Raw genomic sequence first — 23,049 nt, forward strand, 5'->3', positions numbered from 1 at the left:
AAGTTAAAAGAATATTTAGTGCCTGGCTATAAACTGAACAATTTGCTGTCAAATTATGCCTTTGAAAGGCACAAGTTGGGGATGGCAAGCAGACGAAAGAGGAGGAGGTACGAAGTGTCGTAAAAAGTGCATGAAACTGTGGCAAACACTTGAGGCAACACAGAAGCCCCCAGAAAGTATGCAACGTTTTCGGGCATTTTTATGGCTGACAAAAGGAAACGGCTGAGAAGCAAGAGGAGTGGCAGGAGCAGGATAGCCGGAAATGAGCCGAAGACTGGACACCATGTTGCCAGCTATTTATTGAACAATAGAGAGGCGGTCCAGGGGCAGCTGCATCTGGGGAGGGGGTGTGAATGCATTTAACATGTGTAAAAAATGCGTTCAAGGCAAAAGCAGCCAGAAACGCAAGCTTGGCCAGGTATTAGAGTGCGTTTTTTATTTCTTTACTCAACACTCCAAGAAATGATGAGCTTTTTGTTTTTCAATGAAATACCTACTTTATTAATTTGCGAAACTTTATTAATTTCAAACAGATATAAAGAAGAAGCAAACCAAGCAGAATATAAGAATAAAAGTGGGGTTGCCTCAGAAAACACTAGTGGTTTGAAATATATAGTTAAGGTGTCGTAAAAAATGCATTGTAACATTTATTTTTGATCCGGAGGTGCGATACGATAGACGTCGTTTATATTTTATTTTTATTTATTTCAAAACACGAGTATTAAATTTGTCATTTTAGGGTATCTTAAGATTTATGCATTCTTTTTATGGTATACAAATTTATTTTAAGTGTTTTTCTTCTTCTTGCTACCTTGTTTTACCGCAACAATGCGTTTATGTATGTACCGGGGTATTTTAGTTCTGTTGTGTTTCCTCGAGCTTCGTTCTTCTGGCAAATTGCCATAAAATGTTTTCAAGCGCCACAAAATATGCAACGCGCATTGCACAAGCAACTGTACTTGAGAGTGTTTGTGTGCGTATGTGAGTGTGTGCCCTATAAACTATGTTAAAATGTTGCGCATCGCAATTTCTTCGCGAATGGAACTTTTCGGTTTTGAATTAAACAACGCACGTATTTCACACCTGCCAACTGGTAGCATCATTCGCTCAGGTGAGGCGGCAATTTGACAGCGTGGAAGGCTGCATCAAAAGATTCTGCCTTGGGGCGAACAAAACGCGTTTATCCATATGAGTGACTGACAATTGTAAATGAACTTATATGCCTGAATGATAAACGAGTGATAATTTAGCTTTCAGCGAAATGCGGGCAATAAATTTAAAGCGGAAAATTTAAATAACTCAACAGTGCGCAAACTTTTGCTGGCGGCTAACTAAAATTTAACCTGGAGGCACAGTTGGCCACTTGGTGATTTAAACCAACTGCTTAACTATTCCTGCCTTATTTGCTAAACACTTCAAGTTGGAAGTCTTCAAGTGTCGCGTCTTCAGGCTATTAACTGTCATCCTGCAAATTGAAATCCCTGTTAACACCCATGCGCACATGTCGAATTCATCTAACTGCAACTACTTTTGTGGCGCTATATTCCCAGTTTTTATGGAATCGAGAGAATGTTGGGAGAGGAAGAGAACTCCCTGTTGTGCATTTTCCCCTCTGGTTTTTCCACTTTCCACACCCAGCACACGCACAACTTTCACTGATTGTTTAGACTGCCAACGCGTCGCCTCTAACTATGCAGCAAATTGTTGATGCAGGGTAAAAAGGGTTGAATCACTCATACTTTTCCTCACTTTTTTGGCACTTGACTTGACAGTATGCCCCTGCACGTTACCTCTTTTCACCTTCTGCTGGTTTACTTGTGTTTTAGTTCGCCAACTAGAGCTTCATCGTTGAGAGATGAGCCCTAGAAAAGGGCTGCTGGGTGGCTGGGTTGGATGTTTGTATAGAGAGCAACCGCCAAAACCAAAAGCCGTTAACTCGAAGCGTCTGTGTAGGTGCTGACAATGTTTTAAGTGCTTGTGTGGCAGCTTTCCTTTGATTTTTGCTTCATTAAATTCCCCTTTTTTCACCCAGATTTAACATACTATCTACCCTTTTTCCACCCATTTGAAGCTTTCTCTTTCTTAGGTTTTCCGCTTGCTGCGCCTTGTCTGTGCTTATTTACGCAAACATAAATTTCCGGCTTGATACCGGAAAACTTTTCTCATCATTCACATTTGCCTATTTTTTTTTAGCAACCTCATCTATTCAAGGGAGTACACGAGCTTTTCACCTATATATCCGTCCTTTTGCACTCTGCTTGTTTTAAGAAAGTGGTCTAGAAGAGTTTCGTCTAGACGATAGAAAGGATAAACAAATAACTAGAGAGCTGGCTATTTATATTTGCACTGAAAAAAATATAATTTGAAAATTAAATTGTCAATGTAAGCGAAAGTTCTCAAAAATTGCTGGCAATGATTTATTTTAGTGTAGTTTGGTTCCTTTTTCCCCTGATTTTCGGTTATAACTGTTGGACAGAGTGGCGCTTGCGAATTTTCTGGTTACATAAATTTAAACATCTCTTTTGTTTCTTCGGTATCTGATATGTAGCCTTGTTTTAATGGACCTGCAAAGAAACACATACACCAGGATTAAAACAGTGTGGGTGGCCTTTGTTTAAAGAAAATTTAATTATTGTGTAAAAAGTAATGGATCTGGATAAGCCTTGTGTATTGTATATGCCTATAAATTTTGATGGCTCCCTCCACAAATATTCTCATATTCCCATTAAAGCATAGAATAGACAAAATTATTGTTCCCCTCTGGTTTCATAAGGGGAAGGTAAACATTTTTACTATCTCGTGTTTCTCCATTAGAAGTCCACCCTCTGCTGTGCAAATTAATAAAGCAATCTCACCACCGTCACCGTCAAAAATAAAGAAATGGGAAAAACATATTTATATTCCTCTGCATTATTGAAAAAATGTTGCAAATGCAGAAACTATCCCGAAGTATGAGATGAGAAACAAAGAAACGAAAGCCCCTCAACAAATTGTGATTAATGCATTTCAATAATAATTTTAACTCCTCAACCCTCCTTCCCAAATGTGCCAATTCGCAATTTGTTTCGCATTTGCACTTTGATCGTTTCATTTTATGGTGGCAGTGGTGTGGCGATGATTTGCAATACGCTATACAATAAGGGAGTGCAATTGATGAAAATTTGTTGTGCAGAGTTACTTGCGATTTCTGGCAGAAAAGTTTTTCAATCATGACACGTGATTGAATCAGGCAGTTTCTAGGACTGAAAAGAACGATTTCAAAACTCTTTAACGCTTTGCACCATATTTTTCTTAAAACTCCCCTTCAGCTCGCTGTTCTCTTATCATTAATTGTTCCTTTGTTGCCAAAAGTTTTTGACTTTAACTTTTTACTTTTACTAACAATTACATTCTTCACCATGCATAAGTTTAAAGTAATTTAACTTCTGACGAGCTTTTTCTTTCGAAACAAGTAGCAAAAAATGTAAGAGCACAAACTTCCCAAGACTTTTCTCATTGTTTTTTTTCGTTTCGTTAGGCGTTAAAAAATTGCAGGCGAACTGTACAAATTTCCGAAGTTTAGTGATGTGTGAATTGATTTTTTTAAGAAATAGTTTTTAAACAAGAAGCGGAAAAATATGATATTAATTGAAACAAGTTTTGTTCCTATAAAGAGTTTTTATAAGTAGGCTAAACACTTTAGCAAAAAACAAATTTAATTCTTTTGTATGAAAACTGCTTAAAAACCCTTTCTACTAAGAGCTAAAACAATTTATTCTGTACTGTGCTTTTAAAAGCAAAACTTATCATTGCTTTTCTCTTCCAAAACCCCTTCAAACCCCATTAGCCAATAAAGAAATTCACTGAAAACCTAGAATTCCCATGGGCGGCTATTGAAGTTGGAAAAACATCAGTGCAGAAAGCCCACTCAGACTTAAGTGGCGAGTTGGGGAGTCGAGTGGATACCTCAGATCTGAACATGCGTTATGCCATATAAATAGGGGGACCTATGACCTGCATTGACACGTGCTGCCAAGCCAGCCAACCAGCCAGCCAACCCTCCTCGTACTTTGTATTTACGATTATTGTTATTGAGCCGGTATATGCTGGCAATATATATATTCGCCACCCCGAGTCTCTCAACTCGTCCACCTTCCCTCACATCCTGCGCACCTGATGTTGTTTTTCCTGCTGTCGAAGTCAATTTGCGTCACGGCCCCATCGAAGGCGGCTACAAAAATAGTTTATGTCGTATAGAGTATAAACCCAGGTATAACCTGAAAAACTTTCGAAAAAATTAAAAAAATTGGACTACACTGCCAAAAATTTTAAATTTTCTTTATCAAAGTGTTGTATATTTTAAATATAAAAATGCTTAGCATCTTTGAAATGCCATGCCAAAAGAATAATAGACACAAATTTATTTACTACTAACTACTGACTTTCTTTAAATCATTTAGATAAAGATAATTTTTGACTTAAGACCTTTAACAGTTTTCCCAGCACTTCACTTTATAATCTTTATATTTCAAAAGCATGATTTGAAATAGAAAAAATATATTGTTATGTTAAATATTAGGTGAACAAAATTCAAAATATATAGTTCTATACTTTTCTAACTTTCTTTAAATAATTCTGGAATAAATTTAATTGACATAAGCTTAACATTTTTTTGTGCGAAAGCTAAAGTAAAATATTTACTTCGAGCTTTACCAGAACATAAACCGGAATACATTTTAACTTCATTACTGAACTGAAGGAATTTCAATAGATGCTATTTATATAAGTTTTCTTGCTGAAATCATTTGGTAAATTTCTCTACTGCCAGGAGTCATGTGGGCGAGTTTTGAGGTATGCTGCATTGCTGGAATATGTTTCCCATATTGCATGGCTCTGTCTGAGGTATACATTGCATTCCTTTTGAGAGCGCCTTTAATGAGAGCAAACTGCAAGGGAAAACGATGCGAAACCAATTACTGGGCTACAAATCCAAGACAAAACCCTGGCACTGGCTGGCTAAACCTAATTTCAATCGATTTGGCCTAACTAGCGACAGATTGCCAACCTAACGAATCAATTTCCCAAATAGACAAAAGAACCCGAACGACGGACAAACGGCAAACGGCAACAAATTTCGCATTTCATTACGTAACTAAAAGGCAGCGCCCGGAAGATGCGGGCACCAATGGGTTAAGGGGGGCGTAGTTAAATCGATTCTGACTGAAGTTCGGGGATAGGATAAGAGATCCCTAAAGCAGCCGTTGCAAGTGGCATCATTACTCAAGCAAATGGGACCATCATCAGTCGATGGCCGGCGAAGTTCGAGCCAGACAACAAGTGCAATCAATTTTCAACAAAAGGCAATGCAACGCAATGCAACTACATTCAATGCCCTTTCATTTTACCACCCAACACCCAACCATTAATCCTCATCTACATGCAACTGGCTCGTGCCACAAATGCTGATGCCGAGACTTGAAATGCAAAAATATTTGGAAATTCTTCGATTGCATTCGGAACACAATGCCTCGCTCTCGGCTCAATTCGAACTTCAGCAGCAGATATCTTGATGGAGTTGTGAATGCAATTCGTGTGCGGTTAATGAGCCTCTGATGAGTCTTAAATACAGAATACTCCATCAGAAAGCTCTAATTATCCCTAGATATGCGTTTTTGGCTTGTGGTTTTTGGTTTGACACATTTGATGATTGAATTGTCTACTGTCTAGAAGCAACGATCAGCAAATTGAAAGCAACTGCACTTTAAGTGGTTGATTGACCATTGCTTAAAATGTCAAAACTTTATTAAAGTCATCCAGGAAATTGCGTTCTGATTACATTTAAAAACCCATTTTATTTTATTATTATAAAATTGATTTTAAATTAAATATATTTCACTTATTTTTTAAATTTAATTAAAAGTATTTTATTTTATTAAGATATCTTCTTTCTCAATTTAAATAAATAGGTTATAAAAGTATTTTGAAACAAACAAGTATATTTTATAATTTCCCTATGACAAATTTCTTAATATTAATACCCATATAAAACTCCCAACTTAAGTTAAGCCTCTTTTGAGTTCCAATTATAAAAAAATCACTTATTTTTTTGCAATTTTCGGTCAGAAACAAGACCGAAAAATGGGATAAGGACCCTCTCTCTCTCTCTCTCTCTCTTTGCCCTTCTTTGAAAGCCAATAAATTTCATTTGCTGTGTCCCGGCTGTTTGCCGAAAGGACATGCAGGCCCAAGACTGAAAATGACCAAGGCGACCTTTTTTTTTATTAAACAGCCAGCTCACGTCGCCCTTCTTTCCGCCAACTGAACCCGCAATGCAAATGGAGGCCTGTTTTTTGGCCTTGCTTGCCAAATAAGAAATCCGCTTTAAAAATGAAACTTTTCGGAATCAGTGCAGCAGCCGCGAAAGTGATTCGTCAAATTCCACACTGCCATATATTACGGGCGAACATTTTTTGTAAGAAAAAAAACCGCAGTGGGTGTCATTTGTTTAACCAACTACCAGCTGTGCTGCCTCTTGTGTTTTGTTTAACATTTTTTCCTAAAAAGTGGTCATCTGGTAGCAACCATACATCCAAAGTGATGTGTCTTTCATAGCTCAGCAGCTTGGCAATCTGAAGCATTTAATCCATCTTTGATCATTTAACAGATGCCATGAATTGTAATGTCTGTTGTTGTCAATTCATTTGGAATTATAATTTTCACCTCTACAAAATGTTGTCAACCGGCAACGAGTAAAATGATTCGATCCGATCGGAGACCATTGAATGGGCATCAATTAAAATAAAACACATTTGTTGCCACTGGGTGGTGCTACTTTTATTGTTCTTTCCAGTGTGAATGCCATTAATATTCAGCAGTCAGGCATTGCCGCATAATTTAATACCAAAATAATTTTTATATTTTCAATTAATTTCGAACAATAAATTGAGGTAAGCGGGTTGCGCGTGCATACCTATGCAACTGCACACAATTAAATTTTCACATTCATTAAAGAAATATATCGCATGCAACTGAATCGATATTAATGAAAGTGGTAAGTCAATAAGCTAAATAAAATTTTAAATTCAGTGGCTTCCAAAGTTTAAACAGCATATTGCAATAGTTACAAGAATAAAATAATAAATAAATAAATATTCCCTTATAATTTTATATGCGCTATATAAAATCTCTCTGATTTAATTTTATAATGACTTCTTGGTAAGACATACATTCGTTCAACAATATTTGGTTGAAGATATATATTTCTTTAATAGATTAATTATTAGATTTCTCTTGACATCTGAAGGTTACCTTTATTCAGTATGCTTTTTGAAACCAAAAACTGTCTCATCATTTCCAATCAAATATTCTGCGATTTCCATTAAGATATTTGTAGTTTGAGGCTATAGTCAAAAGTAATACAAAGGGTAAGTGTCTTAACATTCTCATGTTTTATCAACCCTCGTAGAATAAAGATTTGCAAAAAGATATGTACGGCTCCCCCAGTTGCCATAAAAACGGAGAAATCGAAAGGGCAAAGGGAATTTACAACAGCTGATCTCCTGCCTTATTAAATTTGTTCTCTATGCTGTGCGCTACCCTCGCACATAGGATTGAGTTTTGTATCTAACATTTGGCTACCCACAGGGGACAGTTTCGGTAATACAAGGGTTGGCTAGCAGCCCACCTGACTGAAAGTGCAAAAAAAATGCTGAGGGGAACCATGGCACAATCTCTCCCATGGAAACAATTATATATTTTCGGGGTCCAAGATGTTTCCGACCAGGGGTAGATTTTCCTTGTCCAGCCCTCGGGAAACATCTTGTGGAAAGCTGGCATATGCAGGGCGTGTGAGACAGTGTGTGTTATAGACGTTTTTATTTATCCACCCATAAAGTGTATCCCGGGGTTACTTCCAATTTCAGTCCTAATGCATCGAGATCATAATTATGTTTGACCTATGGGTACAATGTTTTGTTTTCTATTTCTTTTTGTTTGCCAAAGGCAAGGAAAAGCCATAAATATGCAATGTAAAGTGCGTGGCGGTCTGACCCGCATTTGTTTGTCGCAAATTGTCGCCATTTTCTATAAATATTTTAACAAAAGCCAGGAAAGGAAAACTTACAGCAAAATGAGAGAGAGGGAAGGAACCCGGAAAAACATGTTCGTTTTTATGGCATCTCGTTGTGCTGATGAGGGAAATATAAGCCCCGACCCAGGTATCCAATATACATATGCAAATGGCAACGTTGGGCACCAAGTGATTGGACAAACAACTCGACATGGTTGTGGCATTGCCGAGTGAGATGGCAACCGAGAGTGTTTTCTGCTTGGTAAAACAGCTAAGAGCTCTGGGGATCAGCTGGGAATCACTTGGAAACCGAACACAAAAGGATTTTAATCTTCTTTTTATAACACTGGGCGACAAAAGGCGGTTAAGAGACCGTTTAAATTGTAATTTGTGTGGTTGATATTGGGTATTACCATTTAATAACACTTATTTGACACTCTTGTTTTAATTAATTAACTTTACAGTAAAACGAAATTTTCAACTCCCTCAATTTTTTTAATGTTTTCTTAAGAAATTTAAAGCAAAACCTAGTCATCTTTTTTATAAGTCTGAACACAAATCGTTTTAAAACTCTGCGGGAGAAAAATTGGTTCAAAGACATTTCCAGCTACCAAAAATGTTATTTAAAGTGTAATTTGTTACATACCAACATTTTTTTTTTTAATAAAGACGCTTACTTGACACTATTGTTGTTTAAAGTTAATTAACGTAAATCAAAATTGCAAAACCCTCAATTGCAAAAACCTTCAATTTGATGTTTTTTAAAAATTAGAATTACAACCTTTTTAAATCTTTTGTAATTCTGATTAATGATTATCGGGAAATACACATTTGCAGAAAGGATTTTTTTGTCAGTACAGCGAACTTTCATCGAGATCTGATTTAATTTTGGCTTCTCTGTTTACCTTTTTAATTTCCATAAAAAATATGAGGTATCAAGTATAAAATAATAAATGTTAATGTACACAACGCCACAACATTTTTAAATTCCCCATATTTTTGTCGGCATGACATTTAACCTTTTTGGACGGGGTTCCATTCCCCGCAACCGCTTCCTTTCGGTGCTTTTGACATCTTTCACAGCTCCTGTGTGACAGTTTACAGCTTTGGTAGTTTCTACCTGAACCCATGAGCTTCGAGCGCCGACCCTGCACCTGTCATCACTCTTCTTAACACAGTGTAATATTTTCCACCATACAACAACCGGTGGGAATCGCTCACATCCCCAGCAACCGACTTCCTTCGTCCCCGCCCACTTAATTATAAATCCAAACTGCATTTCCTCCTTGGGTAAATGAGTGGCTGGTTGCTTGGTTGGTTCGTTGTTGGTGTGTGGCTGTATGTGAGCTAAATTAATTAGCAGCTAATGAAACGGGGCACATATTTATACAGAGCTGCTTCCTGTCTGGCTGTCACCAGGTGCAGTTTCTGTTCCTGCTCCTGTTTCTGGCATGCCATCGCTGCCCCCAGGCCTCCACTTGCGATGGTAAAAAATGAACCATTTTCATTGGCAATTGAGCACATAGAGCGTTTTCCTATAAACAGTGAGAAAAATTTTATTGACAATTGAGTTCACCAATTTAATTTCAATTTAACTTTTTTATTATCCTGGTGCTAAAAATATTTTTACTTATATTTTAATGCACTAGTCACAATTTCAGAGTTCAAATTTTATTTTACATATATTCTCAGTGCATCTATTGATTTAGAACCACATTTAACTCACATTGCTGCCAATGGCTAGGCCAATGTCCCTGTTTTCCCCTACGCTCCTTTTTTCCATCGCTCGAACAGCCATTTATCAGGGGGTCCCCGAGGTAGCCTGCACCCCGAGTTGATTAATTAAATTGTTGACAATTTTAAAAGCTGCCATGGAGAGGGCATTATTCACAGCTTAACATATCCTTCCTTGCCTCTAACCGGCTTTCTCTGTTGCTCCCCCTCGCCCACAATTAGTTGCTGTTAAACGTTGGCCCTGCTTTTTATTGCCTTTTGGTGTCATGGTATGCTGTCTTGTCGACAAATTCATTAGAAATTTAGCTGCTTGCGGCTAAAAACATTCAAGTTGAGTGGAGTGAATGGTGATTTACTATGAAATATTTAACCAAAAAATTAGTTTGTTAAAAAGTTTTAAAAATCGATTTTCGTTTCTTTTAATCTTTTACAATTCATAGGTACACAACTATTTATTAAAGTTGTTAAATATAATTTACAAATTAAAGGACTATGCTGTATAAGGATGTACAATTTATATATATTTTACTTTTGTAAGAATTATTTAATGTTTTCATTATTTAGTTAGTTCATCTTCACATCTCTTTTGTACACATGTCATCGTTTGCTCTAAGCCCCTGATGGCTACTAAAAGTTTATATCCTGGCCAGGACCTCCTCTCCTTTTTTTTCAGCATTTAAGCTTGATTGAAGCGAGGGTCGTTTGAGTTGCATAAGTCAATTTTAATTGAAACCGTAACAAAACAATTAAAACTAAGCCAATAGCCAGTCTAGCTTTCCTAGCTCTAAAAAATATGAGGTTTCTTTTTTGCAAAAATATGGATACCCAGGGGACTGCGCGTGAGGTATTAACTTAACTTTTTCAACCAACTCAATTAAAATGTTGGACAAAATTGCATATGCACAAGAGCAGGCAGTAAGTAAACAAATCTAAGTGTGTATATGTGTGTGTGTGTGCTGCATAAATTAATAATCTTGATAGTGGGCGCCAGAGGAGGGGTGTGGCACCACTCGTCGGGCATAAAAACTAAACGAGCTTTGAGCGCCGGGCGACACGTACGCAGAGAGTAGCAGCAATTAAAATTTTAGTAGTTGCCCAGCCGTGCCAAGAGGGGGGCTAAAAACGAGTAGTAGGGGTTAAGGATGGGGTTGCGGGTTAAGGGTTTGGGGGGTCTGTGTCTGCTGCTGTCGGCACATATGCCTCTCCTATCATCCTGTGCCATTCAACTGCTCGAAATTCACGACAAACACTGGCAAACATTCGTGGGGGATAAAGAACCAACAGTCGTGCTCCCATTTTCGTCTAGTTTTGAGTTTGGCGATTTCATATACATCTAGAAGACTTTGTAAAAACAAAATGTATAACGGAAAAAAAGAATATTTTTGTTTCTTTTTTTTAATTAAGGGTTGATTTTAATTTACATTAAGAGTAACATTACATTAAGACTAACTAGTATTTAATCGAAAGATTTACACAAAAATATAAAAATAAAAAATTTTGTATAAAAAAAGAAAAGGAATGAAAAAAGCCTGCAAAATTTCTGAAGACTCGGTTTAGTAAATAGTAATTTGAGAAAAACGCGTTTAAAACTTAAATTTGGTCATTCAATGCTCACGTATTTATCAATCGTATCGTATTGAAATCTTAGGATAATAATTGAATACTTCAAAAATTTAAAAACAAATATATTCAGTTTTTAAGTTACAAGTTGGAATAAACCATTTAAAATTAAACCGCATTAAAACTAACTGCTAGCTTTTTAATTTCTAAAACCTTTAGGGATGGCAAAAATAAAGTACAACATTTGATATCCAGCCTAAAACAATTTGGGAAAAGAAAACAGACTTACGAAAATAGAGAGTGGCACACTGAGCGACTGAGAAAGACAATGAAAAGGGAGGAAACGGAAAGGGAAAGCCTCTTCCGCTGTTTGCCAAATCGACAGCGACATCCTGCTGTGGGCATAAATAAATTGTGCTGCATACTTTTATGCGTTTACCTGAGGTTCCAAGCTCTGTGATGGTGGATGGTGTTGGCATAGCCATTAATGATGCATGTTTGTGTAGTAGAGTGTGGGTAGCGTGTAGGTACAGAGCTTGGTACATGGCAATATGCAATATGCTTACAATTAAGCAGCAGCCATGTGAAAATTTTTGGCTACACACAAAACACGTTATTCTCAAACACGAGATATGAGGACGTAGCTGCGCAGTCACAATTGCACTGGGAATGTATCTTATTCACCTCTTAAATTTGTTGAAATCCTGTGGCAAACCAGAACAATTTCGCCCAACTTTATGGCCCAGTAGTTGCCATAACTAATTCTGTCAACGCTCCTGCACAACTAATTGTAGTTGTAATTGCAAAATAGTTCGACCCACAGAGTCGGCTTTTGTGCAGCCCTTAAATTGCAATTTGCCAAAGAATTTAGCACAATGAAATTCAATTAACAACAAAGCTCACATACAGTTTCCCAAAGCTGCGGCAAAATCTCGCTTGCACATAATTGCAGGGAAAGCGAGAAAGGGAGAGAGATGACGGCGAAAGAAAGAGACGGAACAGCTTATGCCATGCGTGACTAAATCAGAACAAATTTGCACAAATTTCCAAAATAATAAATGCCTATTTTAATTACACTCACTTTTCTACTTTGAAAATAATCTTTATATGTGTAAACTTGAATTTGTACGCTTTAAAACTAAACATCTATTGATCAGAAAAACTATCTATAAACCAAGCAATTCAATTTTAACTTTTGGTTTTACGGTTTACAGAAAATATGGTAGCCAAAGGAAGAATTTTTTTTTCATTCCATAAATTATTTATTTTTACAAATTTTAACTATAAACTTTCACAGAAAGAAAGTTCGATGATATACTTTGTATATAGCTGTTGCTTCTAGTCGGCTCTTGGATTTTTAATGTTTATATTAATAAAAGAGTATACATTCAAAATTATTTAAATTGTGAGTCCCTTGCTAACGATCGATTTCGCCAAATACGATATCCAGCGATCCGATAATTGCCACAACATCGGCTAAAAAGTGTGCTGGTGCCATTTTGGACATGAGGGCGAGGTGGGCATAGGAGGCAGGACGTATCTTGCAGCGATATGGTCGCGTTGAACCATCGGAGATGAGATATACGCCAAATTCTCCCTTCGGTGACTCGACGGCGGTGTACGTGGCTCCCGGTGGAACGTAGAAACCCTGCGAAAAATGCTTGAAATGATGGATTAGATCCTCCATGCCCTCCTTCATTTTGCGCCTGGCTGGAGGACAGATCTTAAGATCATCCACCTTAATTTCACCAGGGGGCATACAATCGATGCATTGCTTGATAATGCCCACCGATTCCCTCATCTCACGCATTCTCACCAAGTAACGATCGTAGCAGTCGCCATTTGATCCAACAGCCACATCAAAGTCAATCTCATCGTAGGCGTCATATGGCTGCTGCTTACGTAGATCCCATTTGACGCCAGTGGCCCTCAAAACCGGTCCAGTGCATCCATAGTTCAACGCATCATGGGCGGATATTGTGCCAATGCCAATATTGCGCATACGCCAGATGCGATTGTCGGTGACAACATCCTCCACCTCATCCAATCGATCGCTAAATTGATTAATAAACTGGTAAAGGTCGTTGAGGAAGCCCAAGGGTATATCAGAGGCCACGCCCCCCGGGCGAATGTAGGCAGCATGGAGGCGAGCTCCCGAGGCACGTTCCGAAAATTCATATAACTTTTCTCGCTCTTCGAAAAGCCAAAAAAGCGGTGTTATGGCACCGCAATCGAGCACCGATGAAGCTATGGCCATGGTGTGATTCGTGAGCCTCATTATCTCCGAGAACATGGTGCGTATATACTTGGCCCTGCGAGGTACTTCCACATTCAACAATTTCTCCACGGCCAAAGCGTAGGCCAACTCATTGGCCATGCAGGAAACATAATCCAAACGATCGAAATATGGCAAGGCCTGCATATAAGTCTTGTACTCGATCAGTTTTTCGGTGCCGCGATGTAATAAACCAATGTGTGGATCGGCATTTAGCACCGTTTCATTATCCAGTTCGAGAATCATGCGCAATACTCCATGGGCAGCCGGATGGGCAGGTCCAAAATTGATGAATTTAGTGCGAAAAGTGCGATCCATGGGAGGATTCTGTTTGCCCTTGTAAATCGGACGGCGTTTCCACTTATCGCCGGCGGGCCACATGACCACATTTTCCCTTTCTTTGTAAAACTCGGGATCTGGATACCAGAAACCCGAATCGTAGGGCTCATATGGCGGTCCTGGCGGATAAAGTTCATCCCAATCGGGGTCACACTTTGGCTTAGCTTTCGGCTCCTCATGGCACTCTGTAGGAAATTTGTTGCAAGCAGGAATTGAGGCTACACATTTTACTTACCTTCTTTGTTCGAAGAAAACATGCGATAATTGAAAAGCTTGCCCAAATCAGGGCTCTTGAAATTGGTCTTCAAGCCCTCCACGCTCAGGTACTTTTCACTAAATCGATTCTTGTACGCCTGGAAACGACGAATTTCGTTGGGTGTGAAGAGCTTATCCGCTAGCTTACGAATACCATGCATTCCGCCAGACATTATTAGAAGATGTTTAAATGAATATTTAGTTTTATATAAGTAGATGAAAGAAATATAAATTGATTCCTTATTTTCCTTAGATGCAAAGTTCAAAGACTGCTTTTTAAAGTAATTCTAAATACAATCTTATCAGTACAGTTTGATTTAGGTTTCTGTCAAATAACTAAGGATCTTAAAATTAAACTTTTAGAAATTTACACAAAATGTTTGTACTATTCCATGATAAATTGTTAATCGCTGTACTAAAAATTACTACACTATTATTATTGTAACATAAGGCAGTCATAAAACTTCAAAATTCTTTAGCAAACAAAAAAAATATTATTTCTTGATCCTGAGTAAGAGTTCCATACAAACTTACCTACAGGTTCCGCGACATAGCTTAAAAAAATCAAAAATACGATCCCTTGCAACATTTTTAATTATTTATTTGAATTATATTAATATGTATACCCTTCCTTCCATCCTTCTTTGCAGATCTTTGAGGATCACTACCACTTCGCACATCACAAGGTGTCGAAGCGGTCGCTCTCACCTGCCACGCATCACCAAACTCGCCTCGATGACGACGATCGTGTCCATTGGGCGAAGCAGCAGCGGGCCAAGTCGCGATCCAAGCGGGACTTTATCCGCATGCGTCCTTCCAGAACCTCCTCGCGAGCCATGTCCATGGTTGACTCAATGCCCTTTGACGACTCCAAGTGGCCGCAGATGTGGTATCTGGTAAGTATTTTAAAGATTTATTTTAAACAATTACGGTGGTCCAAATTTGAATGAGAATTTTACGATCCTAAGCTAAATACATGACACTTAATATAAAACTAAACGTTTTCTTATAGAATCGCGGTGGTGGCCTGGACATGAATGTAATACCTGCGTGGAAGCAGGGAATCACCGGCAAGGGCGTAGTGGTCACAATACTGGACGACGGCCTGGAATCGGATCATCCGGACATAGAGTTAAACTACGTAAGACGAAGGAGACAATTGCTAAGAGTGAACAGACACATTACCTTATAAAATTTCACTTTAAAACAGGATCCCAAGGCCTCGTACGATGTGAATAGCCACGATGACGATCCGATGCCGCACTATGACATGACGGATTCGAATCGCCATGGAACCAGGTGCGCCGGTGAGGTGGCAGCCACTGCGAACAACACCTTCTGTGCGGTGGGCATTGCCTATGGAGCGAGTGTGGGTGGAGTGCGGATGTTGGATGGAGATGTCACAGATGCCGTGGAAGCACGATCACTGTCCCTCAATCCCCAGCACATTGATATATACAGTGCGTCGTGGGGACCGGATGATGATGGCAAGACGGTGGATGGACCGGGAGAACTGGCATCGCGGGCATTTATTGAGGGCACAACCAAGGGACGAGGCGGCAAGGGCAGCATCTTCATCTGGGCTTCGGGAAACGGAGGGCGGGAGCAGGATAACTGCAATTGCGACGGCTACACGAACTCCATCTGGACGCTGTCCATCTCCAGTGCCACGGAGGAGGGCCATGTGCCCTGGTACTCGGAGAAGTGCAGCTCCACGCTGGCCACCACCTACAGCAGCGGCGGGCAGGGCGAGAAGCAGGTGGTCACCACGGACCTGCACCACTCGTGCACCGTCTCCCACACGGGCACCTCGGCATCGGCCCCGCTCGCCGCCGGCATCGCCGCCCTGGTGCTGCAGTCCAACCAGAATCTCACCTGGCGCGACCTGCAGCACATTGTGGTGCGCACCGCCAAGCCGGCCAACCTCAAGGACCCCAGCTGGTCGCGCAACGGGGTCGGGCGGCGGGTGAGCCACTCCTTCGGCTACGGTCTGATGGACGCCGCCGAGATGGTGCGCGTGGCCCGCACCTGGAAGTCGGTGCCGGAGCAGCAGCGATGCGAGATCAATGCCCCCCATGTCGATAAGTAAGTGAGGAAGGAGAATCTGGTTGTTACATTAATGGGTTTACCCCCAATTCTCGCCCTACCAATTATTACAAGAATATTCGACAAATTTTTCGAACTAATAAGTCTTAAAATTCGTTCATAAAATTTCAAGTTAATCGAAACAAAATTGGCAAAAATTGAAGCATTGAAAGAAAATAAATCCTTTTGTTGACTAACTTAAAATTATAATCGTACTTTTCCCAAATTGGCACTTTTGAATTCGCTGAGCAAAGTAACTGAAGCAATCTGTCTCAAATTTGGCAGGCTTCGTTTGATACATAAAAATGCATTCTTTAATCGTTCGATTTGTTTATCGGTCAAAATAATTTTTTAGCTAAATAAACGATAATTTTTTTTGTAAAAATCGAAACACAAATTTTAATTTTCAGCCATTTTGTCGAAAATAATCTTTCTAATACTTTGAATGGACTAGTTATAGTTATTTAACCAAATCGTTTAATTTTTTTCTTGTGATTCAGTTTTGGTTACCGCAAAACATTATTAGGGAATGGCTATTTCAAATGTATTTAATATGTCTACTTTAAGAGAATATATGTTCTTTTAAAACAACTTAGGATAAACCTTTACGTATTCCTTCAAGAACTCATTTTACTTAAATGAATTCTATACATCTTAGGGTCATACCGCCTCGCACTCACATCACCCTGCAGCTGACTGTGCAGCACTGCCGATCGGTCAATTATCTGGAGCACGTGCAGGCCAAGGTCACGTTAACCTCGCAGCGGCGCGGTGACATCCAACTGTTCTTAAGGTCACCCGCCAACACCAGTGTCACGCTCCTAACGCCTAGGTAAGTGGTCTCTATATAGCACTGTGTAACATTCCTAGGGTGTTAAAGAGTGTTCGCAACTTGAACTTACGATTCTGAAAATACACTTTTTCTAACACTAATCGTAATTTACTTCACCAGGGTGCATGACAACTCCCGTTCCGGTTTCAACCAGTGGCCTTTCATGTCCGTTCACACCTGGGGAGAATCGCCACAGGGAAATTGGCAATTGGAGATCCACAACGAGGGTCGCTATATGGGTAAGTCAAGAGAACAGGTCCCTAGTTTGAGATACAATTGTGCCGTCAGACAGATGCTTTAAACCAGTACCGTTTTACATGCTGCGCTTTTGTGGATCACCCTCTTAACACCCCATCAACAACCACCCAAAACCAAAACCACTAACCCACCGATTTGTGTAGGCCATGCTCTGCTCAGGGAATGGTCGCTGATCTTTTACGGCACCACTCAGAGCATTAACCCCAACGATCCGATTTCGGTGCCCAGGCCTAGTGGTTCGGAGGCCACCACTCCGAATAGCAGCAGCACCACCAGTAATCTGCATCAGGCCTACTCACCACAGTATCCCCGCATTCCACCCAATAACTTTGGCAACAACTCCCCCTCTGGCGGGTCCAAAATGCCATTGGGCAAAGTGCCTCCGCAACCCAATAAATCCAGTTTTGTGACCAATAATCCGCTGCTGAATCCTGCATCACCTGCCAAACAGGGCTACCAACAGATATCGGCCACTTACGGGGTGATATTGGGCAAGGCAAATGGAAAGGCCAACAATAACAGTAAGGAGAAAACCAATAACAAGGGAAACAACAAGGCTAATAATGGTAATAAGGGTAAATCATCTGGCGGATCGGGTGGCAATCGTAAGGAGCAAACCACCCAGAGCACCATCATCATGCAAGCAACCACTAGTAAAAATAAGTACTACCGCATTTCCCAGCAACAGCAAAAGAATAACAAACAGGACAGGAATGGAGTGCAGACACAAAGACCCAAGGCAAACTCTGGTGAGAAATCCTACGACGAGAAGAGTAGGAAAGTGGTGGGCGAGATCACAACCAATGGATCAATAAATGGATCGATCAAAGCAGCCAAGCAAGTAAAGGAGAGTAGTAGTACGAGTAGTACCACCTCGAACTCCCGCATACCCAAGCTTTTCGAGCGCTATGAGAAGATACAGGCTATTTTCCCGGAACTAGAACCCTATGAGAACACTTCACCCAAGGGGGGAAAAAATAAGCCTGCCAAGCAGGGCAAGCAATTCGAAGTGGAGCTATTTAGACCCACCATCGGGGGCAATAGTCGTCAGGGAAATACGAAGAAATCCCCTTCGGTGCCGCCGCCACCATCGGGTACCCTTTCCATTTTACCCATTCTACCCGCCGGCGGAAGTAGTTTCCTGCCCGATCAGAAGATCCTGAAGAAACAGCAACTCCTGATAGCCGCCGCCGGAGTCATGGCTCCCGCCCAGGTGGAGGTGGAAATGGAGGAGATTCGGGCCACACCAGATTACGAGGAATCAAGAGACCAGCGAAAGGAGGTCAACGCACCAAATGGTAGCCATTCAATTTTCGGATTTTCATCGTTTGCTTTTGGTTTTTAGTCCAAAACCATAATTTGTAGAACTTTTCATTGATTTACATTATTTATTCACACTTTTTTCTACAGAATGAATTTATTTGTATTAATATATGCAATGGTCAAAAAAAGTAGTTAATTCAAATATTTCATCCTCAATCCACTGCAAATTTTATAAATCGAATAAATGGAGACACTCAATTTTTTTTAAGCTGATAAATTCAAATTAAATCATATCTGAAATTGTTAGTTCTTAATTAAAATTTGAGTTCATATAATCAGCACAACATGAATAGAGAACTTATTTTATTTTACTATTCAAATTAATTTTATTCAAAAAGAGCTTTACAATAAACGTCGCGTCTGTGTGTATTGTTTTGATTAAGTGACCTAACCATGTTGGTATTCCCGTCAAAGTTCTCTTTATTTCAGAAACCTTTTTCGCTTTGTGTTTTATGATTTTTCGCCTCGTAGCCGTCAATGAAAGTTTGACAACCACTGAGTGGCACTTTCTTGTTGCTTTCATCCATCAAAGTGCAACTATAAAATGCTTTTTCAGTTTGTTGTCAGCAGAACAATTTTTCATTTTTATCTTTTTTTGCTGATGCTGATGAAAGTTACGATTAGCTTTCGGCACTTGATCTGCGCTATATATATAAAGTACGTACAATATATATCGCTCTTATGGCAGATTTATTGGCACTTCACTTGACTTGTTTGCCCGCCTGTACAATCTGCAATATATCATACATTTTATAACATTTTGCGTTTGCCGTTTGTTGTTTATTTTGTATAGATGTTTCGATTTTATTTGGATTATTTTTAGTCCTTTTGGCCAAAGTCAGCAATAACTAAATGCATTTGATTTCTTTGCTCTGCGTTGCAGCACAAATCACACAATGGGACATGATATTCTACGGCACCGAAACGCCCGCTCAGCCCGAGGACTCGGCCAATCCCGGCCAATCCAACCAGTTCAATTTGTACGGCAACGACATGGCCCACAATGACATCGAGTACGATTCCACCGGGCAGTGGAGGAATATGCAGCAGGTGAGTTGAGTCCCTCGTTCATTTTCTACCTGTAGTGAATTGAGGAGTGAAAACCTCTTACCGGTATGAATAGCCATTAGTCACTCAGCTTGGTAGCCTCAATTCATATCCAGTTGCTGCATACAGTGAATGTTCGCTTATTGGAAAATGTTAAATAGTTAAAGTACTCACATAAATATAACTATTTTTTATGAACATGTACATGTAAAGATAAATATTTCAGATTTTTAGTTCAAGTGTTGTAGCTACCATTTTTGTCATAAAAAAATTATAATTTAATTTTGCGTTTTTAAAAAGAATTAAGAAAATGTAAAATTAAATCTTTGCGCTTTTTGTTTAAGTGATGTATATACACATTAGGCAATAATAACTTTATCCCTTCCTAGTCTTCAAAAAGAACTATACATAAATAAAACCCCCTTTATTATTATCCACTGGAATTGAAACTATTAAAATTAAATTATTTTAAATTTTTTTTAAGATTACGATTTTTTTATATTAGCTCTGCCGACAAACACACAGAAGACCAACATGTAGTTTTTTCCCATCCTTGACCCTAAACCTTGAAGACAGTTCTGTGAGCCTCCACTGTATTCATCCGCCCCGTTGTCCTTCGTGTTCTGTTTAATTCTTGGTCTTGCAGTGCCTTGTTGATGCTTTATGGGGCAGCGAGGAGATAAATAGTGATGAGAACCCGCATCAGAATCGCGGAATAACGCTGCGTGCTTGCATGTGGCTAGCTTGATTAAACCGTCAGTCAGTGGACACTCGCAGTACCTACAAAACTGTAAAGCCTTGCAAGTCCTTTAGTCCTTTGGCAGGTAGTTCGCTTACTTTTCTCGTGTTTCAGTTTGTTTTTTTTTTTTGTTTTTTAGCCAGCATGCCCCTTTTGTTGTTAATGAACGAATTTCCCCTGCACGCGCCAATGCACAGGCAGAGGTCCAAAAGTATGCAAAGCACTCGCCCAATAGCGCTCATAAATTTGCAAATACTTAGGCATACACTGTCAGCAGTTATCTTTGGGCCTGTTTGAGTCACACTCTCCTCTCTTTTAGCATCCGCCAGCATCTTAATTCCGCTTTTGGCAGTCGTTTTTAACCAAGTTTGGCAGTGGGCCAAGGCAGCGGACATCAGGGCACAGAGAAAAACTTATCACTTGCATTAATTAGTAAACATGTAAACATGAAAATGTTACCAACGAAAATATTTAAGGAGTTGGTTTTTAAAAACATTACTTCCGTAATACATTTTTTAAAGAGAGTATAATGTTTAATACTTCTATAATATTTATGCTCTTTTGTTTAAAAAAAAACAATGTGGTTAAACTATATGATATTATTACTTTATTAAAAAAATACTAGGACATCATTGCTTTGTTTTTTTCTCGGTGTTTAGAATCACAAAAAAGGCTCGAAGAGTATACAAAAAAAAAATTTTTTATGCGGTTCATTTTTGTTTTGTTTGTTTTTCTGCGTGTTCAGAAACACAAAAAAATAAGGTCAAGTACATTACTTTTTGCATAGGATTTATGTCCATTGAAGAGAATATACAGTTATATTATGCCATGATATTTAATACCATTGAAATTGAATGGCTATTAAAAAAAGGTAGATAAAACTATTCTTAAAAACTAGGACACCCATGTTCTGTTATTTTTCTCCGTGTTCAGAATCAGCATTTTTCTAAACTTTGCCGACGTTTGGCTGCCAGTCCATGGAAGCCTGGGCTTTATTCAAGTGCACTCTTGCCCTGGGCAGGCAGCAATTTTAACCTTTTGGCACCTATTGTGCTTTAAAAGCGTTGCTTTTTCCGTCACTGGCAGGGAAAATAGCAAAAAGAGGATGTGCGGTAATAAAGGCGAGTGCAGTGACCTTAGTTTTTTTTTACTTTTCACCGTTCGCTAGCTGGCTGCAAAAACTTTTTGCATAACAAACACTTTTGCAGGCCCTCTAAAGTTCCTCCAGTCCATCCACTTTTCCTTCGTTACTAACACGCGACGTCATTGCATGTGAACTTAGATAGACTTTGGACAGACTTTTTGGAAAGGGGCAGCTATAAATAAGGACAGACGTAGCCACATACATAAGTGCTTAAAATGCCAGACAGAGCGGCAACATGCAATGAACTACAACTACTGGAATCAGACTAGGCAAAACTTTTCAGCCACCACTGACGACTTGCTAAAAAAAAGAAACCAAAAAGCCTTTAGACTTTAAGCAGGAAAGGCTATAAAAGCATTAGAATCTTTGTCTTAATATGTATTTATTATATTTTTGATATGAGGTAAACTCAATAAATTTGAGTGAGTCATTCAAAGGTTATGTTTTTTACCCTTGGACTTTAGGCAGAAATGAAAGCATTTGTCTTAATTATAGTATTTTATTTTTATTTTTTAAATTTATAATATGAGGGATATTTCTTAGTATGCGAAATATTTGAATGAATTATTCAAAAGCTTATGTTTTTAAAAATTACTTTTCAAGAATATTTATGTGGCTTATAGTCTCCAGAAAATCGCTATCACTTCCAAGCATAATAAAATTAATAGACCAGTTTTAAACTGTCAATAGTAAAAATGATACTTTCAATCTATTATCAGTCTACTGATTAATAAAACCCTAATCTGTAAATCGTGCATCTCGTATAAATAAGCACCTCGCTAGCGAAATGGAAACAGTTTTATATAGTCGTCTGTCCAAGAGAGTAGCACTCGCTTCCCCTTTGATTTTTAAGGTTTTCTGCGTTTTCCTCGTCAATAATGCTTCTTCCAAATGCTGCAATATGCATTCCCAGCTGCTTTATAGCATTCAAGCGGTTGGTGGCCAAGAAAACGACAAAAATCCTGAGTTATACTTCATCTGTATTTGTGGCGATGGAAAGAAGGTTGAGGGTATATTTTGAGGCGCAGGAACTGCGATGAATACGGCTGCAACTGCGAAGGAGGCTGTCGCAAAGAAAACTGGCATTATAAATTCTTGGAGAAGAATAAGCAGTTCGACATCAGTATAGTTGAATTAGTCAGATATCTTTTCTAAGTCTCTTAGTTAAAAATGTACTTAAATTTAAATTTAAGTTTTAACAAAAAAGTAATGCTTAAAATATAGTTGAAAATGGAATACCAATTGTATACTTAAGGAAACTTACAAAAACATAATACAATTTACAAAATTTTCCATTTTTTAACTTTTAGTTCTTATGCATTTGAAAATGTCTACATTTTCCTTTTAAAGAAACGTTCATGTATTATTCTATTATTTAACTAACAAAATGTTTGCTAAAAATAATTTATTT

General features: G+C 38.9%; 2 protein-coding genes across 4 annotated transcripts in view; one reads left to right on the forward strand and one right to left on the reverse strand.

Annotated features, from left to right (window-relative positions):
• The window catches only part of LOC108143819 (furin-like protease 1), a 142,516-nt gene that overhangs the window by 114,567 nt on the left and 4,900 nt on the right, over nt 1-23,049 (forward strand). For 2 of the 3 annotated variants that reach the window (XM_017268357.2, XM_041709011.1), the window contains exons 5-11: nt 14,861-15,106; nt 15,223-15,351; nt 15,421-16,295; nt 16,954-17,127; nt 17,248-17,366; nt 17,529-18,683; nt 19,592-19,758. In XM_017268357.2, the coding sequence (XP_017123846.2) occupies nt 14,861-15,106; nt 15,223-15,351; nt 15,421-16,295; nt 16,954-17,127; nt 17,248-17,366; nt 17,529-18,683; nt 19,592-19,758 (2,865 nt within the window). The remainder of the gene's footprint in view (nt 1-14,860; nt 15,107-15,222; nt 15,352-15,420; nt 16,296-16,953; nt 17,128-17,247; nt 17,367-17,528; nt 18,684-19,591; nt 19,759-23,049) is intronic. The other variant, XM_041709012.1, reaches the window with a different exon arrangement.
• LOC108143820 (NADH-quinone oxidoreductase subunit D) lies at nt 12,580-14,478 on the reverse strand. Its single transcript, XM_017268358.2, has 2 exons — nt 14,191-14,478; nt 12,580-14,140 (listed from the first exon to the last, which is right to left on the reverse strand). Exons 1-2 carry the CDS (start codon nt 14,381-14,383, stop codon nt 12,759-12,761), a joined length of 1,575 nt encoding a protein of 524 aa, XP_017123847.1. The 5' UTR covers nt 14,384-14,478; the 3' UTR covers nt 12,580-12,758.

Source organism: Drosophila elegans, unplaced genomic scaffold, assembly GCF_018152505.1.
Source record: "Drosophila elegans isolate 14027-0461.03 unplaced genomic scaffold, ASM1815250v1 contig_468, whole genome shotgun sequence".
In the NCBI taxonomy this organism is placed as follows: domain Eukaryota; kingdom Metazoa; phylum Arthropoda; class Insecta; order Diptera; family Drosophilidae; genus Drosophila; species Drosophila elegans.

What these genes read in the sequence shown, in the direction of transcription:
- LOC108143820 (XM_017268358.2), bottom strand. Translation starts at nt 14,383, where the DNA reads ATGTCTGGCGGAATGCATGGTATTCGTAAGCTAGCGGATAAGCTCTTC. An exon ending in GTTTTCTTCGAACAAAGAAG is followed by an intron (nt 14,141 to 14,190) that starts GTAAGTAAAATG and finishes AATTTCCTACAG; the next exon opens with AGTGCCATGAGGAGCCGAAA.